At 44.6% G+C, this 21,431-nt stretch overlaps 1 protein-coding gene across 3 annotated transcripts in view; it reads right to left on the reverse strand.

Annotated features, from left to right (window-relative positions):
• Window positions 1-21,431, reverse strand: part of DCAF8 (DDB1 and CUL4 associated factor 8) — a 285,829-nt gene that overhangs the window by 175,758 nt on the left and 88,640 nt on the right. For all 3 annotated transcript variants that reach the window (XM_069217992.1, XM_069217990.1, XM_069217991.1), the window contains one exon: window positions 3,116-3,188. In XM_069217992.1, the coding sequence (XP_069074093.1) occupies window positions 3,116-3,188 (73 nt within the window). The remainder of the gene's footprint in view (window positions 1-3,115; window positions 3,189-21,431) is intronic.

The raw sequence follows: 21,431 nt of genomic DNA on the forward strand, positions 1-21,431 counted from the left end.
GTGCAACAATTTATACAACTACCCCCTGCAGGAATACATCTTCAAGACTGGTTGCAGTGCCTAAAAAGCTCCAAGGACACACCTTCTTAACACCTTCCTATCCCTCTTAATGTTCTCAGTCCTAACAGGGCAACTGTAAAGGACTCTTACAGTTGGGACCAAACTTTATAAATAACCTCTCCAAAGATACATAAGGTAAAGTACTTAAATTGAGTTAATTAATTAAAAAACAAACAGTGGTCATGTTTTTTTTAAATTTCCCTAAAGAAATCCACCACATTTCCTGTTAATTTGTTATTTCAGGTGCACAGACCCAATCAGGCACCCAAGTATGGTCATGATGGTGGCCACCAAGGAGCCCCTCAGCCCAACACTTTCCCATGGGCCTGGCAATGCCAAAGAGGGGACCTGGCTTCTTGCTCTACACCCCGCACCAGCCTGTCAACGGTGAAGGCTGGAGGCTTTGGGTCCCACATGCACCCCCCCCCCCCCAACTCACCCTCTTGACATGGGCAGAAGGGAGAGAGAAAAACACCCTCTAGGGCTGCATTCTTCCCCTATTTCTGGGGAGATGCTGCACCCCGGGAACATGTGGGAAGAAAAGGAGAACAGCAGTGCTCCCTTTGTTTCTTTTTTCTCCCACCCCATGGTGTCCTCCTTTTTGATTTGATCCAGAGGAAATGGGGACATCCGGGGAAAATTGCACTACTAGGGTGGAGGCCCAACACACGCCTTACATTCCCACATCAATTTGTCTTGCGCCAAACTCTGGGGCCCTCGGTTTGTGACACAAACTTGGGGGCCCTCCTTTTGTGTGCACTTGGAAATCCAGTAGGTTTAGCAGGGGATGGAGGGTTGTGTGGGAAGAGGGAGGGGTGGTGCTACTCACATCCTGGTCTAACTCAGAACCAGGGGGACAAAACTTCTTGTGCTTTCTGAAAGGGAGCTGAGCTTTGCACCTGCTGGCGAGCAAGTGAGGACTGATGAAATTCTGTCACTTGTAGACATTACCTGCCCTTAGGAAACTAATCATCTACAGGTAATCACTCAATGCCCCAGCCCTAAGCACAATCATCAGTTCCTCCAGGTGGTCCTTCTTAAGATACGCCCAGCTAATGACTTCATGAAAGCTTTAAAAATCTGCTCAATGTTGTTTTGGAAACTAGTAAATAAAGAAGATTTCCACATAGTACCTTGGGCAGGCTGAGTCTGTACGCATGTTCCCGACTACAAGGCTTGCGATTCCACATACATGGAAGTTAAGAACCTTCAAACCCTGATTTTAGAAATCCATGTCATGGTCCAAACTTTGGAACACCTATGTGAGGGAAAAGCTCAAGCCCTAAGGGAGTAACTGATTGAGCAGATGTGAAAAAATCTGGGCACCTTTTTTAGGTTGAGCCTACAAGACAGCAGAGCTGTCTGGCTGCGAAAGACACTGAGCTTACCAAGAACACACAGGAAAACACACCTATTGCTTGCTACTGTTTGGCTCTTGTCTCTTTCATTTGCCTGTTTCTTGTGTCCCAGCTTGTCAATCTTTTGTTTGTCTCTTGCATGGGGCACACCCTCTTTACAATCACTTGACTGTCTAGTTTTTATGCTTCCACTGCTTGTTTTTCAAGCATTACTTTTTTATTTTGTGTTAAGCATTCCAAGACAGTGCATGTTATTTCCATCTTCCTCTCCACCACACTCTGTTTCTTTGCACCGTCTCCATGTTCAACTTGCCCTTCTGTGCTTCCACATACAGCTGATATCTCGCACATGTGCTTCTTGCCACCCACTACATATTGCAGTCTCACCCGTTGTTTCTTCTCTCCATCTTTTCCGCCGACTTGCTTCTTCCACAGCACACATCCTAGTCTTGCCCACTGCTTCTCTACTCTGCAACATATGCCCTCAGTGCTGCTTCCTTCCACCCTAGCCTTCCGGGTTACTCAAATCTTTTGTGCTATTTTTTTTTCTTAATGATACAAATAGTTTAATAATAATAAATGAAAAACCTTGCACCATTTTAATAGGTGCACGCATGCAAAATGATGTGAATGCTGCATTGCACTGGGATGTTCTACTGCAAGGCAATAAACCACCTGCAAAGCTAATATGTCCCAAGGGCTTTGCCAATGCTTTTAGTGCTTCTAAGGAAGGCCTTGGACACCAATGGACAGTTCCAGGTAATTTGTGCTATGCCCACTGAATATGTCAACCAAGTAACTTGGCTCATGCTATAGCTATTGAACATATTACCGTTTATATGCCTTGGTCACTGACTATTCTGGTTTACTCCATCAGTTCCCTTATAGTCTGTCAATGATAATTATAATTACAACTGTCAATCTGTCTGAAATACTGCACGTCCAACGTTGCAATGCTGCATCATTTTGATGACCTCTACACTCATAAAACCACAAAAGTTGTTTTAAAAAACAATGCTCATAAATAGTCATTACCTCATGCTAGCTACATAGTTTGTTTCTAATATCTTTCTCTACTGTTTCTTGTGTAAAGAGTACAGGGGCCCACAGGCACATTACAAGAGGTATATTAAAACATGAATATTATTGCATGCGTTTGCCATTCAAGCTCCACGTCTCTTTTCCTATCAAAGGTAAATGGGTGTCTTAAGTTGTTGTTGCTTGGGGAACCATTTCAAACATAACCTCAATTACATGCACAATCTTCTTGTTTTAAGAACAGTTCATTTAATTATTTAAACAAACAACCTTCTAAAATCTAAAAGACCTTATATAAAATTTCCCTGGTTTTGTTCACCTAAAATACTCATTGTAGACCTTTAACTGTGTGTTAATCTGTGACAAAGGACTGAGTTCGCTCAATCTTATTCTGATACTAGTTAAATTAAGTTACCCATCCAATAAACCTTTCTGTGCAACAAAATAAACTATGCTTTCAGTGTTCATAAAGTTCCTGAGTGCCTGGATGGTGCTGGTTTCCTTGTATACAACATGTTTGGGGAAACCTTCACAATAAGCCTGTGACTCAGTTCCATGGAATGGTGCCAAGCAATGACAATACTTGGCATCACTGAACGTTATGTAACACATGCTCGCCTTTCCTCCTTACATCAGTCCAAATTTTTAGAAACTCTTACCAGGTGATGAGGGCAGAACTTTTTGAAGACTCCATTGTTTTCATTTTCGTCAATTTTCCGCTGATCGTATATCCTTTATAAGTAAAAATGAGATATGTTGAACAGATGCTTTTTCAGATAAGACACCAAGTCAAAAAACACTTGCATTTCAAAGAAGCAAAACTAGATAATGCCCCTAACTTTTAACTTAATGTGCTCATTTCAGAGTCATTCTCAGGCAGAAAAAAAAAAAAAAATCACCGTGCCATTTTTTTGCCATCACATCACATCAGTTTTGTTTTTCAGTTTGTAAAATAAGTGAATACATTTGCACAAAGAAACCTCAAAATAGGTGCACAATCATTCACAAAAGTTCTCCCACTTGCCTGGTAAAAATACTACCTCGCCTTGTGTGGTTGGGCCAAGTGCACCCGAGAGGCAAGTATCAAACCGAGGTCAATGGGATTCTTGTGGAGTGACTCATTGACCCAGGTTTGAATGGTGCCTGTCGAAGGCACTAGGGCAAGTCACATAAGTGAGGTAGCATTTTTATCAGGGTAAGTGGGAGACGCTGGGTGATAGGAATTTTGAGGATTCATTGTGACAATGTTTACGTCACAGAAATGCAAGGAAAATGTGCAATTTTAGGCAAACTTTGTGGCTTGCAGGGCATTGTGGGTAAGAAAACTTTCTGGGATCCACACAAAGCAAGCCAACCTGGACTGACAAGATCTTTAATTTTCAGAAATGTCTGGGTTTAGCAGGCTTCCCCAGGCGGCAGCTGACCACAGTCGGAAAAGTGCAGCCATTCAGCATAGAAGTATGATGATATTGGTGCTTAGCCCAACTCTGCTACCTACACATATGTCAAAAAAAAAAAAATTCAAAATCAAAAGATTTCCCTCTTGCCAAAAAGATGGGGTTGCTTTAGTCACCAAGGGGCAGATAGACTACTGGAGTCATATTGGAGGTAGAGGTTAGGCCCGATGTGTGGGCATGCCAGCCCCACACCTTGAAGCAATAAAAAAAACTCCCTGGCTTCTAGTAGGCTTTCTGCCCGCCCCACCGGGGTAGATTGGAGTTAAAGACCTATCTGCCCTGGGAAGGGGTGGGGGTGGGGGGGGCGGGGTGTAGATGGGTCCCATTTTAATTGTGGGGTTAGGCCCACTGCCTAGGTGGGCTGACCTCATCCATTTCTCCACAAAACAAAATCCCTGGTGTCTATTGGTTGTTCTGCCTTCCCAACACCCCCCACCCCCAACAATCTCCAATCTGCAGAAAGTCATTTCGTTCTGAGGGGAACACTAGGTCATTGCAAGGGGGTAGCATCCCCCCATCCCCTGTCCAAATATAATCGCTGGTGGTCATGTGGGCTTTCTGCTCCCCCCACCCAGACTGGAGGAGATTGGAAAAAATTGGCACCTATCTGCCACCGCCCATGGGGGTGGTTGGGAGCGAGACTGCTGAGGTCATTTGGGTGGATGGGGCTAGTCCCAATACCTGTTCTGTGTGTGTGTGTGGGGGGGGGGGGAGGAAAGACTATCCCTGGTGCCTAGTGGGCTTTCTGATCAGAACACCCTGTGTGTCAAATTGCAATGCGTATGTGGCCAATAATCATTAATTTCAGCACTATCTTCTGGAAGTATTGTATATATATATATATATATATATATATATATATATATATATATATATATATATATATATAGAAAATGTCACTTACCCAGTGTACATCTGTTCGTGGCATGTTGCGCTGCAGATTCACATGCTGTGCACTGTTCCTGCCATCTAGTGTTGGGCTCGGAGTGTTACAAGTTGTTTTTATTCGAAGAAGTCTTTTCGAGTCACGGGACCGAGTGACTCCTCCCTTTCGGCTCCATTGCGCATGGGCGTCGACTCCATCTTAGATTGTTTTCCCCGCAGAGGGTGAGGTAGGAGTTGTTAAAGTAAGGATATTAGAGATGCCCATGCAATGGTGTAAATGCGTATGTACATAGCGTGTAGTAAAGTATTTTTTTTTTACATATTTACAATTTTAATGCAACTAAAACGGATACAGGCTCCCAGGGAGGTGGGAGGGCGCATGTGAATCTGCAGCGCAACATGCCTCGAACAGATGTACACTGGGTAAGTGACATTTTCCGTTCGATGGCATGTGTAGCTGCAGATACACATGCTGTACATAGACTATATGCCTTGTTTGGATATAGGGTTACCTGCATGCGGCTTTTGGAAAGCTACAAACAATTGTTTTGTTTTACGAAATTGTTTTGTTCTGTCAATGTAATACATTAGTGCTCTTTTTATGTCTAATGTATGCAATGCCCTTTCTGCTACTGAGTCTGGCTGTGGAAAAAAGACTGGGAGTTCCACCATTTGGTTTAGATGAAACAGTGATATGATTTTTGGTAAGAATTGTGGATTTGTCCTGAGAACCACTTTATGTTTATGTATTTGTATAAATGGTTCTTGAATAGTAAACGCCTGTATTTCGCTAACTCTCCGAAGTGAAGTGATAGCTATTAGAAAAGCTACTTTCCAAGTCAAAAATTGTATTTGACAAGAATGCATGGGTTCAAATGGTGGGCCCAAGAGTCGTGTTAATACAATATTAAGATACAACGAAGGTACTGGTGGTGTCCTTGGGGGCTATGATTCTTTTTATTCCTTCCATAAAGGCTTTAATAACTGGGATTCTAAAAAGTGATTTTGAATGTTTAATCTGTGTAGGAAGTTGGCTCTGTATGTGCTATTTCAAAGTGAGGAATAGCATGCACAGAGTCCAAGGGTTCCCCTTAGAGGTAAAATAGTGGTAAAAATAGATAATACTAATGCTCTATTTTGTGGTAGTGTGGTCGAGCAGTAGGCTTATCCAAGGAGTAGTGTTAAGCATTTGTTGTACATACACATAGACAATAAATGAGGTACACACACTCAGAGACAAATCCAGCCAATAGGTTTTTATATAGAAAAATATCTTTTCTTAGTTTATTTTAAGAACCACAGGTTCAAATTCTACATGTAATATCTCATTCGAAAGGTATTGCAGGTAAGTACTTTAGGAACTTCAAATCATCAAAATCGCATGTATACTTTTCAAGTTATTGACAAATAGCTGTTTTAAAAGTGGACACTTAGTGCAATTTTCACAGTTCCTAGGGGAGGTAAGTTTTGATTAGTTTTACCAGGTAAGTAAGACACTTACAGGGTTCAGTTCTTGGTCCAAGGTAGCCCACCGTTGGGGGTTCAGAGCAACCCCAAAGTCACCACACCAGCAGCTCAGGGCCGGTCAGGTGCAGAGTTCAAAGCGGTGCCCAAAACACATAGGCTAGAATGGAGAGAAGGGGGTGCCCCGGTTCCGGTCTGCTTGCAGGTAAGTACCCGCGTCTTCGGAGGGCAGACCAGGGGGGTTTTGTAGGGCACCGGGGGGGACACGAGTCCACACAGAAATTTCACCCTCAGCGGCGCGGGGGCGGCCGGGTGCAGTGTAGAAACAAGCGTCGGGTTCGCAATGTTAGTCTATGAGAGATCTCGGGATCTCTTCAGCGCTGCAGGCAGGCAAGGGGGGGGTTCCTCGGGGAAACCTCCACTTGGGCAAGGGAGAGGGACTCCTGGGGGTCACTTCTCCAGTGAAAGTCCGGTCCTTCAGGTCCTGGGGGCTGCGGGTGCAGGGTCTCTCCCAGGCGTCGGGACTTTAGGTTCAAAGAGTCGCGGTCAGGGGAAGCCTCGGGATTCCCTCTGCAGGCGGCGCTGTGGGGGCTCAGGGGGGACAGGTTTTGGTACTCGCAGTATCAGAGTAGTCCTGGGGTCCCTCCTGAGGTGTTGGATCGCCACCAGCCGAGTCGGGGTCGCCGGGTGCAGTGTTGCAAGTCTCACGCTTCTTGCGGGGAGCTTGCAGGGTTCTTTAAAGCTGCGGGAAACAAAGTTGCAGCTTTTCTTGGAGCAGGTCCGCTGTCTTCGGGAGTTTCTTGTCTTTTCGAAGCAGGGGCAGTCCTCAGAGGATGTCGAGGTCGCTGGTCCCTTCGGAAGGCGTCGCTGGAGCAGGATCTTTGGAAGGCAGGAGACAGGCCGGTGAGTTTCTGGAGCCAAGGCAGTTGTCGTCTTCTGGTCTTCCGCTGCAGGGGTTTTCAGCTGGGCAGTCCTTCTTCTTGTTGCAGGAATCTAATTTTCTAGGGTTCAGGGTAGCCCTTAAATACTAAATTTAAGGGCGTGTTTAGGTCTGGGGGGTTAGTAGCCAATGGCTACTAGCCCTGAGGGTGGGTACACCCTCTTTGTGCCTCCTCCCAAGGGGAGGGGGTCACAATCCTAACCCTATTGGGGGAATCCTCCATCTGCAAGATGGAGGATTTCTAAAAGTTAGAGTCACTTCAGCTCAGGACACCTTAGGGGCTGTCCTGACTGGCCAGTGACTCCTCCTTGTTGCTTTCTTTGTTCCCTCCAGCCTTGCCGCCAAAAGTGGGGGCCGTGGACGGAGGGGGCGGGCAACTCCACTAAGCTGGAGTGCCCTGCTGGGCTGTGACAAAGGGGTGAGCCTTTGAGGCTCACCGCCAGGTGTTACAGCTCCTGCCTGGGGGAGGTGTTAGCATCTCCACCCAGTGCAGGCTTTGTTACTGGCCTCAGAGTGACAAAGGCACTCTCCCCATGGGGCCAGCAACATGTCTCTAGTGTGGCAGGCTGCTGGAACCAGTCAGCCTACACAGATAGTTGGTTAAGTTTCAGGGGGCACCTCTAAGGTGCCCTCTGTGGTGTATTTTACAATAAAATGTACACTGGCATCAGTGTGCATTTATTGTGCTGAGAAGTTTGATACCAAACTTCCCAGTTTTCAGTGTAGCCATTATGGTGCTGTGGAGTTCGTGTTTGACAGACTCCCAGACCATATACTCTTATGGCTACCCTGCACTTACAATGTCTAAGGTTTTGTTTAGACACTGTAGGGGTACCATGCTCATGCACTGGTACCCTCACCTATGGTATAGTGCACCCTGCCTTAGGGCTGTAAGGCCTGCTAGAGGGGTGTCTTACCTATACTGCATAGGCAGTGAGAGGCTGGCATGGCACCCTGAGGGGAGTGCCATGTCGACTTACTCGTTTTGTCCTCACTAGCACACACAAGCTGGCAAGCAGTGTGTCTGTGCTGAGTGAGGGGTCTCCAGGGTGGCATAAGACATGCTGCAGCCCTTAGAGACCTTCCTTGGCATCAGGGCCCTTGGTACTAGAAGTACCAGTTACAAGGGACTTATCTGGATGCCAGGGTCTGCCAATTGTGGATACAAAAGTACAGGTTAGGGAAAGAACACTGGTGCTGGGGCCTGGTTAGCAGGCCTCAGCACACTTTCAATTGTAAACATAGCATCAGCAAAGGCAAAAAGTCAGGGGGCAACCATGCCAAGGAGGCATTTCCTTACAATCTGCAAATAAGCAGATATTGCAGTGAGATGTCTTTTAATGGAAGAGAAGGCCAGATTGGACTTTTGTAAGTGTAGTAAATAACTTACAATGTTTTATGTGAAGGCATTTAATGGCATAATTTGATTAGCCTATCAACAGCAGACAAACCTTTTCCAATTGTTAGCGTAACAATGTATTGTTGTGGGTTTTCTCGCTTGTTTAATGACTTCCATACACTCTTTGGATTCGGTATCCAAATTCTAAGACTTCAGGAGCCAGATTGCTAGGTTGAGCGATGCTGGATTCGGGTGTCTGATCTGTTGGTTGTGTTGAGTTAACAGATCTGGTCTGTTTGGTAGTTTGATGTGGGGTACCACAGATAGGTCCAACAGTGTTGTGTACCAGGGTTGACGTGCCCAAGTTGGTGCTATAAGTATTAGTTTGAGTTTGTTTTGACTCAGTTTGTTGATCAGATAAGGAATGAGCGGGAGAGGGGGAAAAGCGTAAGCAAATATCCCTGACCAGCTGATCCATAGAGCATTGCCCTTGGACTGAGGGTGTGGGTATCTGGACACGAAGTTTTGCCATTTTGCGTTTTCTTTTGTTGCAAACAGATCTATGTTTGGTGTTCCCCAGTGGTGGAAGTGATATTGTAGGATCTGGGGATGTATTTCCCACTCGTGAGTTAGTTGGTGACCTCGACTGAGATTGTCAGCTAACTGATAGTGAATGCCTGGTATATATTGTGCTATTAGGCGAATGTTGTTGTGAATTGCCCAATGCCAAATTTTTTGTGCTAAGAGACACAGCTGTGACAAGTGTCCCCCCCCGTTTGTTTAGATAATACATTGTTGTAATATTGTCTGTTTTGACAAGAATGTGTTTGTGGGCTAGAAGGGGTTGAAAGGCCTTTATTGCTAGAAAGACTGCTAACAGTTCTAAGTGATTTATGTGGAGGTGTTTTTGCTGATTGTCCCACTGACCTTGTATGCTGTGATTGTTGAGGTGTGCTCCCCCACCCAATCATGGATGCGTCTGTTGTGAGAATAACTTGAGGCACTGAATCTTGGAAAGGCCGCCCTTTGTTTAAATTTACCTGGTTCCACCATTGAAGCGAAGAGTGTGTTTGGCGGTCTATCAACACTAGATCTTGGAGTTGACCCTGTGCCTGCATCCACTGTTTTGCTAGGCACTGTTGTAAGGGCCGCATGTGTAGCCTTGCGTTTGGGACAATAGCTACGCATGAGGACATCATGCCTAATAGTTTCATCACAAACCTTACCGTGTATTGTTGGTTTGGTTGAATGTTTGATTTTATATTTTGAAACAACTGCACCCTTTGTGGACTTGGAGTGGCAGTTGCTCTTTGTGTGTTGAGTGTTGCTCCCAAATATTGTTGTATTTGGGATGGGTGTAAACGAGATTTTTGGTAATTGATAGAAAACCCTAGTTTGTGTAGAGTATCTATTACGTATTGTGTGTGAACATGACATTGTTGTTGAGTGTTGGCTTTTATTAGCCAATCGTCCAGATATGGGAATACGTGCATGTGATGTCTTCTTATATGAGCTGCTACTACGGCTAGGCATTTTATAAATACCCTGAGGGCTGTTGTTATTCCGAACGGCAACACTTTGAATTGATAATGTTTGCCTTTTATTACAAATCTGAGGTATTTCCTGTGAGATGGATGAGTATGTGAAAATACGCATACTTGAGATGCAGTGTTGTCATGTATTCCCCTTGTTTTAGTAAGGGAACTATGTCCTGAAGTGTTACCATGTGGAAATGATCTGATTTGATGAAGAGATTCAGTGTTCTGAGATCTAAGATAGGCCTTTACGTTTTGTCTTTTTTGGGGATAAGGAAATACAGGAGTAAACACCTGTCCCTTTTTGGTGATAGGGTACTAGCTCTATGGCTTGTTTTTGTAGCAGTGCTTGGACCTCTATTTGTAATAGGTCTAAGTGTTGAGGAGACAATTTGTGCGGTTTTGGTGGAACATCTAGAGAGAATGTTGTGAATTCTATGCAATAACCATGTTGGATAATTGTTAGGACCCACGTGTCTGTGGTAATGTGTGTCCAATTGTGGTTGTATTTGGTTAGCCTCCCCCCCCACCGGTGATAAGTGTTGAGGAAGTGTGACATTGAAGTCACTGTTTGCTAGGGCTTGGCGGGCTGGAATTTCCCTCTTCCTCTTGGGAATTGTCCTCTGTAGGAACCACGAAACCCCCCTCTCTGGTACTGAGATTGGTAGGTGGGTTTTGTTTGGGAGGTGGATGGTTCTGATGGCTGTTGTCTAAACCCCCCCCCCCTAAATTGTGGTTTCCTAAATGTTCCTCTGTATTGTGAGGAGTAGAGCGCGCCCATGGCTTTGGCCGTGTCTGTGTCTTTTTTCATTTTCTCCATCGGGCTATCCACTTCCGGCCCAAATGACTGATGTTGATTAAATGGCATATTCAATACCGCCTGTTGTATTTCTGGCTTAAATCCAGAACTTCGCAGCCATGCACGCCCTCGAATAGTCACTGCTGTGTTGACAGACCGTGCTGCTGTATCAGCAGAGTCTAGGGCAGTCCGGATTTGGTTATTGGTGTTCTTTAGGCAAATGCTGGATGATGTCTTGCATTTCGTCCCAGCGTGCCCTGTCGTAGCAGGCAAGTAGGGCTTGTGAGTTGCCAATTCGCCACTTATCGGCTGCTTGCGATGCCACTCTTTTCCCCGCCGCGTCAAATTTTTGACTCTCCTTATCAGGGGGTGGCGCATCCCCTGATGATTGTGAATTACCCCTTTTTCTTGGAGCCCCCACAACCACCGAGTCTGGAGGGAGCTGTTGAGAAATAAACACCGGGTCTGACGGGGGCGGTTTATATTTTTTTTCGACCCTTGGTGTGATGGCGCTCCCTTTTACAGGTTCTTGGAAGACCTGTTGCGCATGTTTAAGCATGCCCGGTAACATTGGCAAACTTTGGTAGGATGTATGTGTGGATGCCAGAGTGCTGAACAGGAAGTCATCCTCCACCGGTTCCGAGTGCATTGTTACGTTGTGGAACGTAGCAGCTCTGGCTAGTACCTGCGTGTATGCTGTACTGTCCTCTGGTGGTGAAGGCTTGGTTGTATAACACTCTGGGCTGTTGTCCGATATAGGTGGGTCGTATAGATACCAGGGATCCGCATCATCTTGAGTCATCCCAGTGTGTGTGGGTGACTGCGCCATCGGTGTACCCACTGGTGACAATTGTGGTGATTGCAGTGGGGATGTTTGTGGTGAGAAATGTGGTGGTGGTGACTTTTCTTAAACCACTTTGGCTTTCGGTTGCATCTCAGTCTCTTGAAAAGCCAGTTTTCTTTTTGACTTGGGTGGAGGGATGGTTTGTATCTTCCCTGTGTCCTTCTGGATTGTAACCTTTGCTGTGTTTGGTCATGTTCTTCTAAATACAGTTCCTGCTCAAATCTGTGCCTTCCTTTGAGCTGCAGAGAAAGCCCTTGCTCTTCAGTGTAGGAAGAACGTTTCGGCTCCGAAGGTGTTTTTTTTGGTACCAAAATTCCCATAGAAATTGTCTTTTTCGGTTCCGATAAGCTCTTTCGAGGCTTGCCCTACTCGATTATTCAATGCCGACTTTTTTCGGTGCCGGATTCTCGACCGGAGTCGGAAGTCTTCGGCAAATCTTCGGCCTTTTTCGGTGCCGATGTTACTTGGTCACCTTCTTTTCTGTGGGTTGAGCCATGGCCTTCTGGCAGTGGCGTCCCTGTGGCCTTGGGTTTTTTGGTGTGACCCTGGGTGTGGGACGGGGCAGGTGTACTCACTGTTTGCCGCACGGTCGATCACTGTCTGATTCATCCGAGTCAGATTCTTGGATGGAAATTCTCATCTCTTCTTCCTCGACGTCGAGATGTTGTTTCGGCTTCGACGCCATCTGTAGTCGTCTTGCGCGTCGATCCCTTAAGGTCTTCTTGGATCGAAACGCTCGGCAAGCTTCATAAGTATCCTCTCTGTGTTCGGGCGACAAGCACAGGTTACAGACCCGGTGCTGGTCTGTATAAGGATACTTTGCGTGACACTTAGGACACCAACGGAAGGGGGTCCGGTCCATTAGTGGTCAACGACAGGTGTGGTCGGGCCGACCAGGCCTTGGTGAAGAGCAGAAGCCCCGAAGGGCTGCCAAAGCGGTTTTGATGTCTGTGCCGATACAGTAAAACTAAACCGGTACCGACCGTAAACAATACCGATGATTTTTCAATTCTTTTCTAAGTTTCCCGATTCGAAATACGGAGCGAAGAGGAACACGTCGGAACCCAATGGCGGAAATAAAACAATCTAAGATGGAGTCGACGCCCATGGGCAATGGAGCCGAAAGGGAGGAGTCACTCGGTCCCGTGACTCGAAAAGACTTAGTTGAAGAAAAACAATTTGTAACACTCCGAGCCTAACACTAGATGGCAGGAACAGTGCACAGCATGTGTATCTGCAGCTGCACATGCCATCAAACATATACATATATGGAAAATGTCACTTACCCAGTGTACATCTGTTCGTGGCATTAGTCGCTGCAGATTCACATGCTGTGCACATCCCGCCATCTAGTGTTGGGCTCGGAGTGTTACAAGTTGTTTTTCTTCGAAGAAGTCTTTTCGAATCACGAGATCGAGGGACTCCTCCCATTTCGGCTCCATTGCGTATGGGCGTCGACTCCATCTTAGATTGTTTTCCCCGCAGAGGGTGAGGTAGGAGTTGTGTATGCTAGTAATAGTGCCCATGCAATGGAGTGAATACGTATGTACATAATGTAGTTTAAAGTAATATATTTACAAATTTATAAATGTTCAAGATCAACTTTTAAACTGCTACAGGCTCCCGGGGAGGTGGGTGGATGCATGTGAATCTGCAGCGACTAATGCCACGAACAGATGTACACTGGGTAAGTGACATTTTCCGTTCAATGGCATGTGTAGCTGCAGATACAAATGCTGTGCATAGACTAGTAAGCAGTTATCTCCCCAAAAGCGGTGGTTCAGCCTGTAGGAGTTGAAGTTGTTTGAAACAATGTTCGTAGTACTGCTTGACCTACTGTGGCTTGTTGTGCCGTTAACACATCTACACAGTAGTGTTTGGTAAATGTATGAGGCGTAGACCATGTAGCTGCCTTTACATATTTCGATCATTAGAATATTTCCTAGAAAGGCCATGGTAGCACCTTTCTTTCTAGTTGAGTGTGCCTTTGGTGTAATAGGCAGTTCTCTTTTTGCTTTAAGATAACAGGTTTGAATGCACTTAACTATCCATCTAGCAATGCCTTGTTTAGAAATTGGATTTCCTGTATGAGGTTTTTGGAAAGCAATAAATAATTGTTTTGTTTTTCGAATTAGTTTTGTTCTGTCAATTTAGTACATTAACGCTCTTTTGATGTCTAATGTATGTAGTGCTCTTTCAGCTACAGAATCTGGCTGTGGAAAGAACACTGGTAGTTCTACTGTTTGGTTCAAGTGAAACGGTGATATGACTTTTGGTAAGAATTTAGGATTTGTTCGTAAGACTACTTTATGCCTGTGTATCTGAATAAATGGTTCTTGTATGGTAAATGCTTGTATCTCACCTACTCTTCTTAGAGATGTGATAGCAATTAGGAATGCAACGTTCCATGTTAAGTATTGCATTTCACATGAGTGCATAGGCTCGAAGGGTGGACCCATGAGGCGAGTTAAGACAATGTTGAGGTTCCACGAAGGAACTGGTGGTATTCTTGGTGGTATAATTCTCTTTAGGCCTTCCATAAATGCTTTAATGACTGGTATCCTAAATAATGAAGTTGAGTGTGTAATTTGCAGATAAGCTGAAATTGCGGTAAGATGTATCTTAATGGATGAAAAAGCTAGCTATGACTTTTGCAAATGTAGTATGTAGCTTACAATGTCTTTAGCAGATGCGTGTAATGGCTAGATTTGATTATTGTGGCAATAATAAACAAATCTTTTCCACTTATTTGCATAGCAACCTCTAGTGGTTGGTTTCCTAGCTTGTTTTATGACCTCCATACATTCCTGTGTAAGGTCTAAGTGTCCGAATTCTAAGATTTCAGGAGCCAAATTGCTAGATTCAGCGATGCTGGATTTGGGTGTCTGATCTGTTGTTTGTGTTGAGTTAACAGATCTGGTTTGTTTGGTAGTTTGACATGAGGCACTACTGAGAGGTCTAGTAGTGTTGTGTACCAAGGTTGTCTTGCCCAAGTTGGTGCTATTAGTATGAGTTTGAGTTTGTTTTGACTCAATTTGTTTACTAGATATGGAAGGAGTGGGAGAGGGGGAAAAGCGTATGCAAATATCCCTGACCAACTCATCCATAACGCATTGTCCTGAGACTGATCTTGTGGGTATCTGGATGCGAAGTTTTGGCATTTTGCATTTTCTTTTGTTGCAAATAGGTCTATTTGTGGTGTTCCCCATCTTTGGAAGTAAGTGTTTAGTATTTCGGGGTGAATCTCCCATTCGTGGATCTGTTGATGATTCCGAGAAAGATTGTCTGCTAACTGATTCTGAATCCCTGGAATAAACTGTGCTATTAGGCGAATGTGGTTGTGAATCGCCCAATACCATATTTTTTGTGCTAGAAGGCACAACTGAGTTGAGTGTGTTCCTCCTTGTTTGTTTAGATAATACATCTTTGTCACGTTGTCTGTTTTGACAAGGATGTGTTTTTGGCTTATTATGGGTTGAAATGCTTTTAGCGCTAGAAATACTGCCAATAGTTCTAAGTGATTTATGTGAAACTGTTTTTGCTGAGTGTCCCATTGTCCCTGGATGCTGTGTTGATTGAGATGAGCTCCCCATCCTATCATGGAGGCATCCGTAGTTATTACGTATTGAGGCACTGGGTCTTGGAAAGGCCGCCCTTGGTTTAAGTTTATGTTGCTCCACCATAGAAGCGAGGTGTATGTTTGGCGGTCTATCAAAACTAGATCTAGAAGTTGACCCTGTACCTGTGACCATTGTGATGCTAGGCACTGTTGTAAGGGCTGCATGTACAATCTGGCGTTTGGGACAATGGCTATGCATGAGGACATCATGCCTAGTAGTTTCATTACCATCTTGACCTGTATTTTTTGTTCTGGATACATGACCTGTATTACCTTGTGGAAAGCTTGTACCCTTTGTGGACTTGGAGTGGCAACCCCTTTTGTTGTGTCGATTGTCGCCCCTAAGTATTGCTGTGTTTGGCACGGCTGAATGTGCGACTTTGTGTAGTTGATTGAGAAACCTAGTTTGTGGAGTGTGTCGATAACATACTTTGTGTGTTGTGAACACCTTTTTTGCGTGTTGGTTTTGATTAGCCAATCGTCTAGGTATGGGAACACGTGTATTTGCGGTCTTCTGATATGCGCAGCTACCACTGCCAAGCATTTTGTAAAAACTCTTGGCGCAGTTGTTATCCCAAATGGCAATACCTTGAATTGGTAATGTACCCCTTGGAAAACAAACCTTAGGTACTTTCTGTGTGAAGGATGTATCGGTATATGGAAGTATGCATCCTTTAGGTCTAGTGTTGTCATGTAGTCTTGCTGTTTGAGCAATGGGATTACGTCCTGTAATGTCACCATGTGAAAGTGATCTGATTTGATGTAGGTGTTTAATGTTCTGAGCTCTAATATAGGTCTTAGAGTTTTGTCCTTTTTGGGTATGAGAAAGTACAGAGAGTAAACTCCTGTTCCTTTCTGATGAACTGGTACTAATTCTATTGCTTCTTTTTGTAACAACGCTTGTACTTCCAGTTGTAGGAGGTCTATGTGTTGTTTTGACATATTGTGTGTTTTCGGTGGGACATTTGGAGGGAATTTGAGAAATTCTATGCAATATCCATGCTGCATAATTGCTAATACCCAAGTATCTGTTGTTATTTCCTCCCATTGTTTGTAGAACTTGGTTAGTCTCCCCCCCACAGGTGTTACGTGTTGGAGATTTCTGATGTGTAAGTCAATGTTTGTTTTGTGGAGTTTTGGGACTTTGGAACTTCCCTCTACTTTTTTGGAACTGTCCCCCTCTATATTGTCCCCGAAAACTTCCCCTGATATTGGCTCTGATAAGTGGGCCTTGTTTGTGAGGTTGTGGGTTTTGTGCTTTGCCCTCGAAACCCCCCTCGAACCTGTGTTTTTCGAAATGTGCCTCTGCTCTGTGGAGAGTAGAGTGCGCCCATGGCTTTGGCCGTATCAGTGTCTTTCTTTAGTTTTTCGATAGCAGTGTCCACCTCCGGCCCAAACAACTGCTGTCCGTTAAATGGCATATTCAGCACAGCTTGCTGTATTTCTGGTTTAAATCCTGATGTACGCAGCCATGCATGTCTCCTTATTGTGACTGCTGTGTTGACAGTTCTAGCAGCTGTGTCTGCTGCATCCATTGCTGACCGTATCTGATTGTTGGAGATACTCTGTCCTTCTTCTACTACTTGCTGTGCTCTCTTCTGGAACTCCTTGGGCAACTGTTCTATAAAGTGTTGCATTTCGTCCCAATGAGCCCTATCGTATCTGGCCAACAAAGCCTGTGAGTTTGCAATACGCCACTGGTTTGCTGCCTGTGCCGCCACCCTTTTCCCTGCTGCGTCGAATTTTCGACTTTCTTTATCTGGAGGTGGTGCATCTCATGAAGTATGTGAGTTTGCTCTCTTGCGAGCTGCCCCTACTACAACTGAGTCCGGTGTTAGCTGTTGTGTGATGTACACGGGGTCTGTTGGTGGCGGTTTATATTTTTTCTCCACTCTTGGAGTAATGGCCCTTCCTTTTACAGGCTCCTCAAACAGTTGTTTGGAGTGTTTTAGCATTCCAGGTAGCATGGGGAGACTCTGGTACTGGCTGTGTGTGGACGACAGTGTATTAAATAGAAAGTCGTCTTCAATGGGCTCTGCATGCAGGCTGACATTATAAAATGCCGCTGCCCTCGACACCACCTGTGCGTAGGCTGTACTATCTTCTGGTGGCGACGGTCTGGCTGGATAACAGTCAGGACTATTATCTGACACTGGCGCATCATAAAGATCCCACGCGTCAGGGTCATCTTGACTCATCCCTGTATGAGTCGGGGATTGCATCATAGGTGGAGTGGCTACCGGTGATGGTTGTGGCGAGCGTTGTGGAGACGGTGGCGGGCTTACTTGTTTAGCCACTTTTGCCTGTGGCTGCTTGTCTTTCTCCTGGAAGGCAAGTTTGCGTTTCATTCTAATAGGAGGGAGAGTGCTGATCTTCCCCGTTTCTTTTTGGATGTGGAGCCTTCTTTGGGTGTAGTCTGGCTCCATTGTCTCCAATTCCTGTCCAAATCTATGTATTTTCATTTGTGAGGACAGTCCTTTTTCCTCTGTGTAGGAACTTGATTTTGGTTCCGAGGCTGGATGTTTCGGTATCGAAACCTTTTCGGCTACTTTTTTCGGTTCCGCCGAAAACTTTTTTATTTTCAGTATCTTCCTTGTGTTCTGGCGACAAACACAAGTTACAGACCAGATGCTGATCTGTATATGGATACTTGTTATGGCATTTTGGGCAGAAGCGGAATGGGGTCCGTTCCATCAGCCTTGAAGAGACACGTGGCCGGGCCGACCAGGCCCCGACGGGGGAATCGAAAAAAAACCAAAGGGCCACCGGAGCTCTTCAAAAGTCGGTGTCGATCTGTTATAACTAACCCGATACCGAACGCAAACAATACAGACGATTTTTCCGAGATTCTAACTAACTTTCCGACCCGAAACCCGGAGCGAAAAGGAACACGTCCGAACACGATGGCGGAAAAAAAACAATCTAAGATGGAGTCGACGCCCATGCGCAATAGAGCCGAAATGGGAGGAGTCCCTCGATCTCGTGACTCGAAAAGACTTCTTCGAAGAAAAACAACTTGTAACACTCCGAGCCCAACACTAGATGGCGGGATGTGCACAGCATCTGTATCTGCAGCTACATGTGCCATCGAACATATACATATCTATCATAACTAAACCGGTCTGCATGGTAACACGCTTCAGGAGTGTTCCTTGTAGCTATCTTAATTCCAAGTTTATTATTGTAACAAAATTTCATTATATAAAACTTTTACGCTTCAGCCCTTTTGCTGCAAAGTCCAAAAGGGCTAAAACATCCACATTCGAAAGGAGAGGAAAATGTTGCAATCCTGTTTTAGGGAAAAGGATAGAGGGTTAGCCACAGCTAATGGTAGATCAACAAAATGAAGTCCAACCAGAGCCTGCACTTGTACACCGTCCTACTCGAGTCATGACAGCATCTATTATGGACAAAAGTTTTCCTTCCATATCGGACTGAAACTGAATCCATGTCCCAGAAAGCATCAAATGGATTGCAGGTGGGAAGCCTAAAAACGATTTCAAATTAGCCCACAAAACGCATCAGATTAACTTTATCAAATGCAGCCTGGAAATAAATGAAACAGCAGTATAACTTCCCTGCCACTTCAATCACCTCAGAGCAAATGATAAAAGGAGCAAAGCACTGATTCATAGCAATGTGCTCCCCGAAAAAGCAACTTTGCTGAAATGAGCGTGCACTGTTTGCTTCCATTTAATTAGCCATTTTCTCCAAAACATTGTGTGAATACTTTGGATTCACAGTCGAAAGTGAGATGAGTATCTGTTGGAATAATTATATTTAGCTGCACGATGGGTGTCCTGCGAGTCTAGATTTACTTCTAATAATACACCAGAAAGGCGAACAGGCAATGAAGGATGGATGTTTTGAATTGAAATAATACTTTACTAAGAATCTGATGATTCGTCAGCGCTAGCAATTTCAGTGATACCAAATATTCACCATTATTGTTTACCAGATCAACCTTTACAGGATTATACAGGGAAGTAAGGAACAAAAATCATTATTATTCTGATATTACATATGGAGGAAGGAATATGTTAGTTACCCTGTAAGCATCTGTTCGTGGCATGCAATGCTGCAGAGAGACATGCCCTTCATACTCCTGCAATCTAATGTTAGGTCCGGAGTTGTGCAAGTTGTTTTTCTTCGATGGAAGTCTTTCGAGTCGCGAGGTAGAGTGACTCCTATCAGTGATAATGCGCATGGGCATCAACTACATTGTTCATTGTTTTCCCGCAGCCGTAGGAGAAAGGAGTGTAGAATATTTTTAAGTAATGAGATGACTATGCTAAATATATAGTGAAATATAAAGTGAAAAACTGCAATGGCCACAGGTTTCCAGGGAGGAGAATGGGCGCACATGAATCTACAGCACTACAAGCCACGGACAGATGCTTACAGGGTAAGTAACATATCCCGTTTGAGGCATGGGTGGCTGTGGATACACATGCTCTGCATAGACTGTAAAACATTCCCCCTCAGAATCGGTGGCTAACCTGTGGGTGTTAGTTGTTTGGAAAATGGTACTTTACACTGCCTGACCTACGTTGGCTTGCTGGCATGCTCAAACAGCCAAACAATAATGTTTGGTGAAGGTGTGGACCATGAGGCTGCCTTACATATGTCAGCTATGGAACTTTTTCCTAAAAAGGCCATGGATGATCCCTTTTTTCTAGTACTGTGTGCTCTGGGAGGAACCGGTAATGGTCTATAAGTTTTAACAGAGCAAGTCTGAGTGCATTTTACTATCCATCTAGCTATGCCTGATTTGGATATAGGATTACCTTTGAGTGTAGGTGAAAAAGCAACCAGAAATTTACTTAGACTTTCTGAAAATTGAAGTTCTATCAATATAAAACATAAGTGCTCTTTTAACACCTAATGTTTGAAGAGCCCTTTCTGCAACAGAATCTATTTGTGGGGGAAAAAAACCTGACAATCCAATGGATTGATTGAGGTGAAACAGAGACACTTCTTTAGGGCGGAATTTGGGACTGGAGTGTTCATAGCCTTTTTAAAGGTAAGCTTCCTTTTAGGTGGTGGATGAGAGGAACTTTGATCATGATTCATCCAATCTCAGCCTGGATGTAGATTTTCTTCTCGCCTGTGTCCAATTTTTCCTTTAACATGTGCAGGACTGGCTCCACCTCTGGTTTGGGACAAGGCTTGGAGTTCGGCTTAGATGTCTTCAGCTTCAAAATCTTTGTTTCCGAAGCTTTTGGCTTCGAGTTGGAAGGTGCGCTTGGCATTGAGATGGTTAAGGCTGACTGCCGGCTCGGCACTGCAGGTCGAGACGGTGCCGATTACTCCGAGTAAGTCGAAGCAGAGGGTATCGGCTTTGAATATGACTTTTGGCGGTGAGCCCGAAGGCGGGGCATTTGTAGCGGTGTTTTGGTGCACGCAATGGCTACACTGCTGCGGTGAACCTTGGATTGGACCAGATGTTCTGAATGTTTTTTTGGTCAGCTTAGCCTGGAGATCAGGGGTGCCATACTGACAGGTTGAGCTAGTGTAATATCCTCCATTTTGTAGTCAACCTTGAGCTCGGAACCCGGACTTTCGTCGATGAAGACCTCCTCTTCCTCGACTGATGGCTGCTCCTTGGCATGCTCCTCACCGAATGTGTCAGTAGTGGCTCTGTAGGACATCTCGAGATGATGATCTCTACAATTATGAAGTGTCTTTTTGGATCAGAATGACTGTAGGAAGTTGGCTCTGTATGTGCTATTTCAAAGTAAGGAATAGCATGCACAGAGTCCAAGGGTTCCCCTTAGAGGTAAGATAGTGGCAAAAAGAGATAATACTAATGCTCTATTTTGTGGTAGTGTGGTCGAGCAGTAGGCTTATCAAAGGAGTAGTGTTAAGCATTTGTTGTACATACACACAGGCAATAAATGAGGAACACACACTCAGAGACAAATCCAGCCAATAGGTTTTGTTATAGAAAAATATCTTTTCTTAGTTTATTTTAAGAACCACAGGTTCAAATTCTACATGTAATATCTCATTTGAAAGGTATTGCAGGTAAGTACATTAGGAACTTTGAATCATTACATTAGCATTTATACTTTTTACATAAAACACAAATAG

This window comes from Pleurodeles waltl, chromosome 12, assembly GCF_031143425.1.
Source record: "Pleurodeles waltl isolate 20211129_DDA chromosome 12, aPleWal1.hap1.20221129, whole genome shotgun sequence".
Classification (NCBI taxonomy): Eukaryota; Metazoa; Chordata; class Amphibia; order Caudata; family Salamandridae; genus Pleurodeles; species Pleurodeles waltl.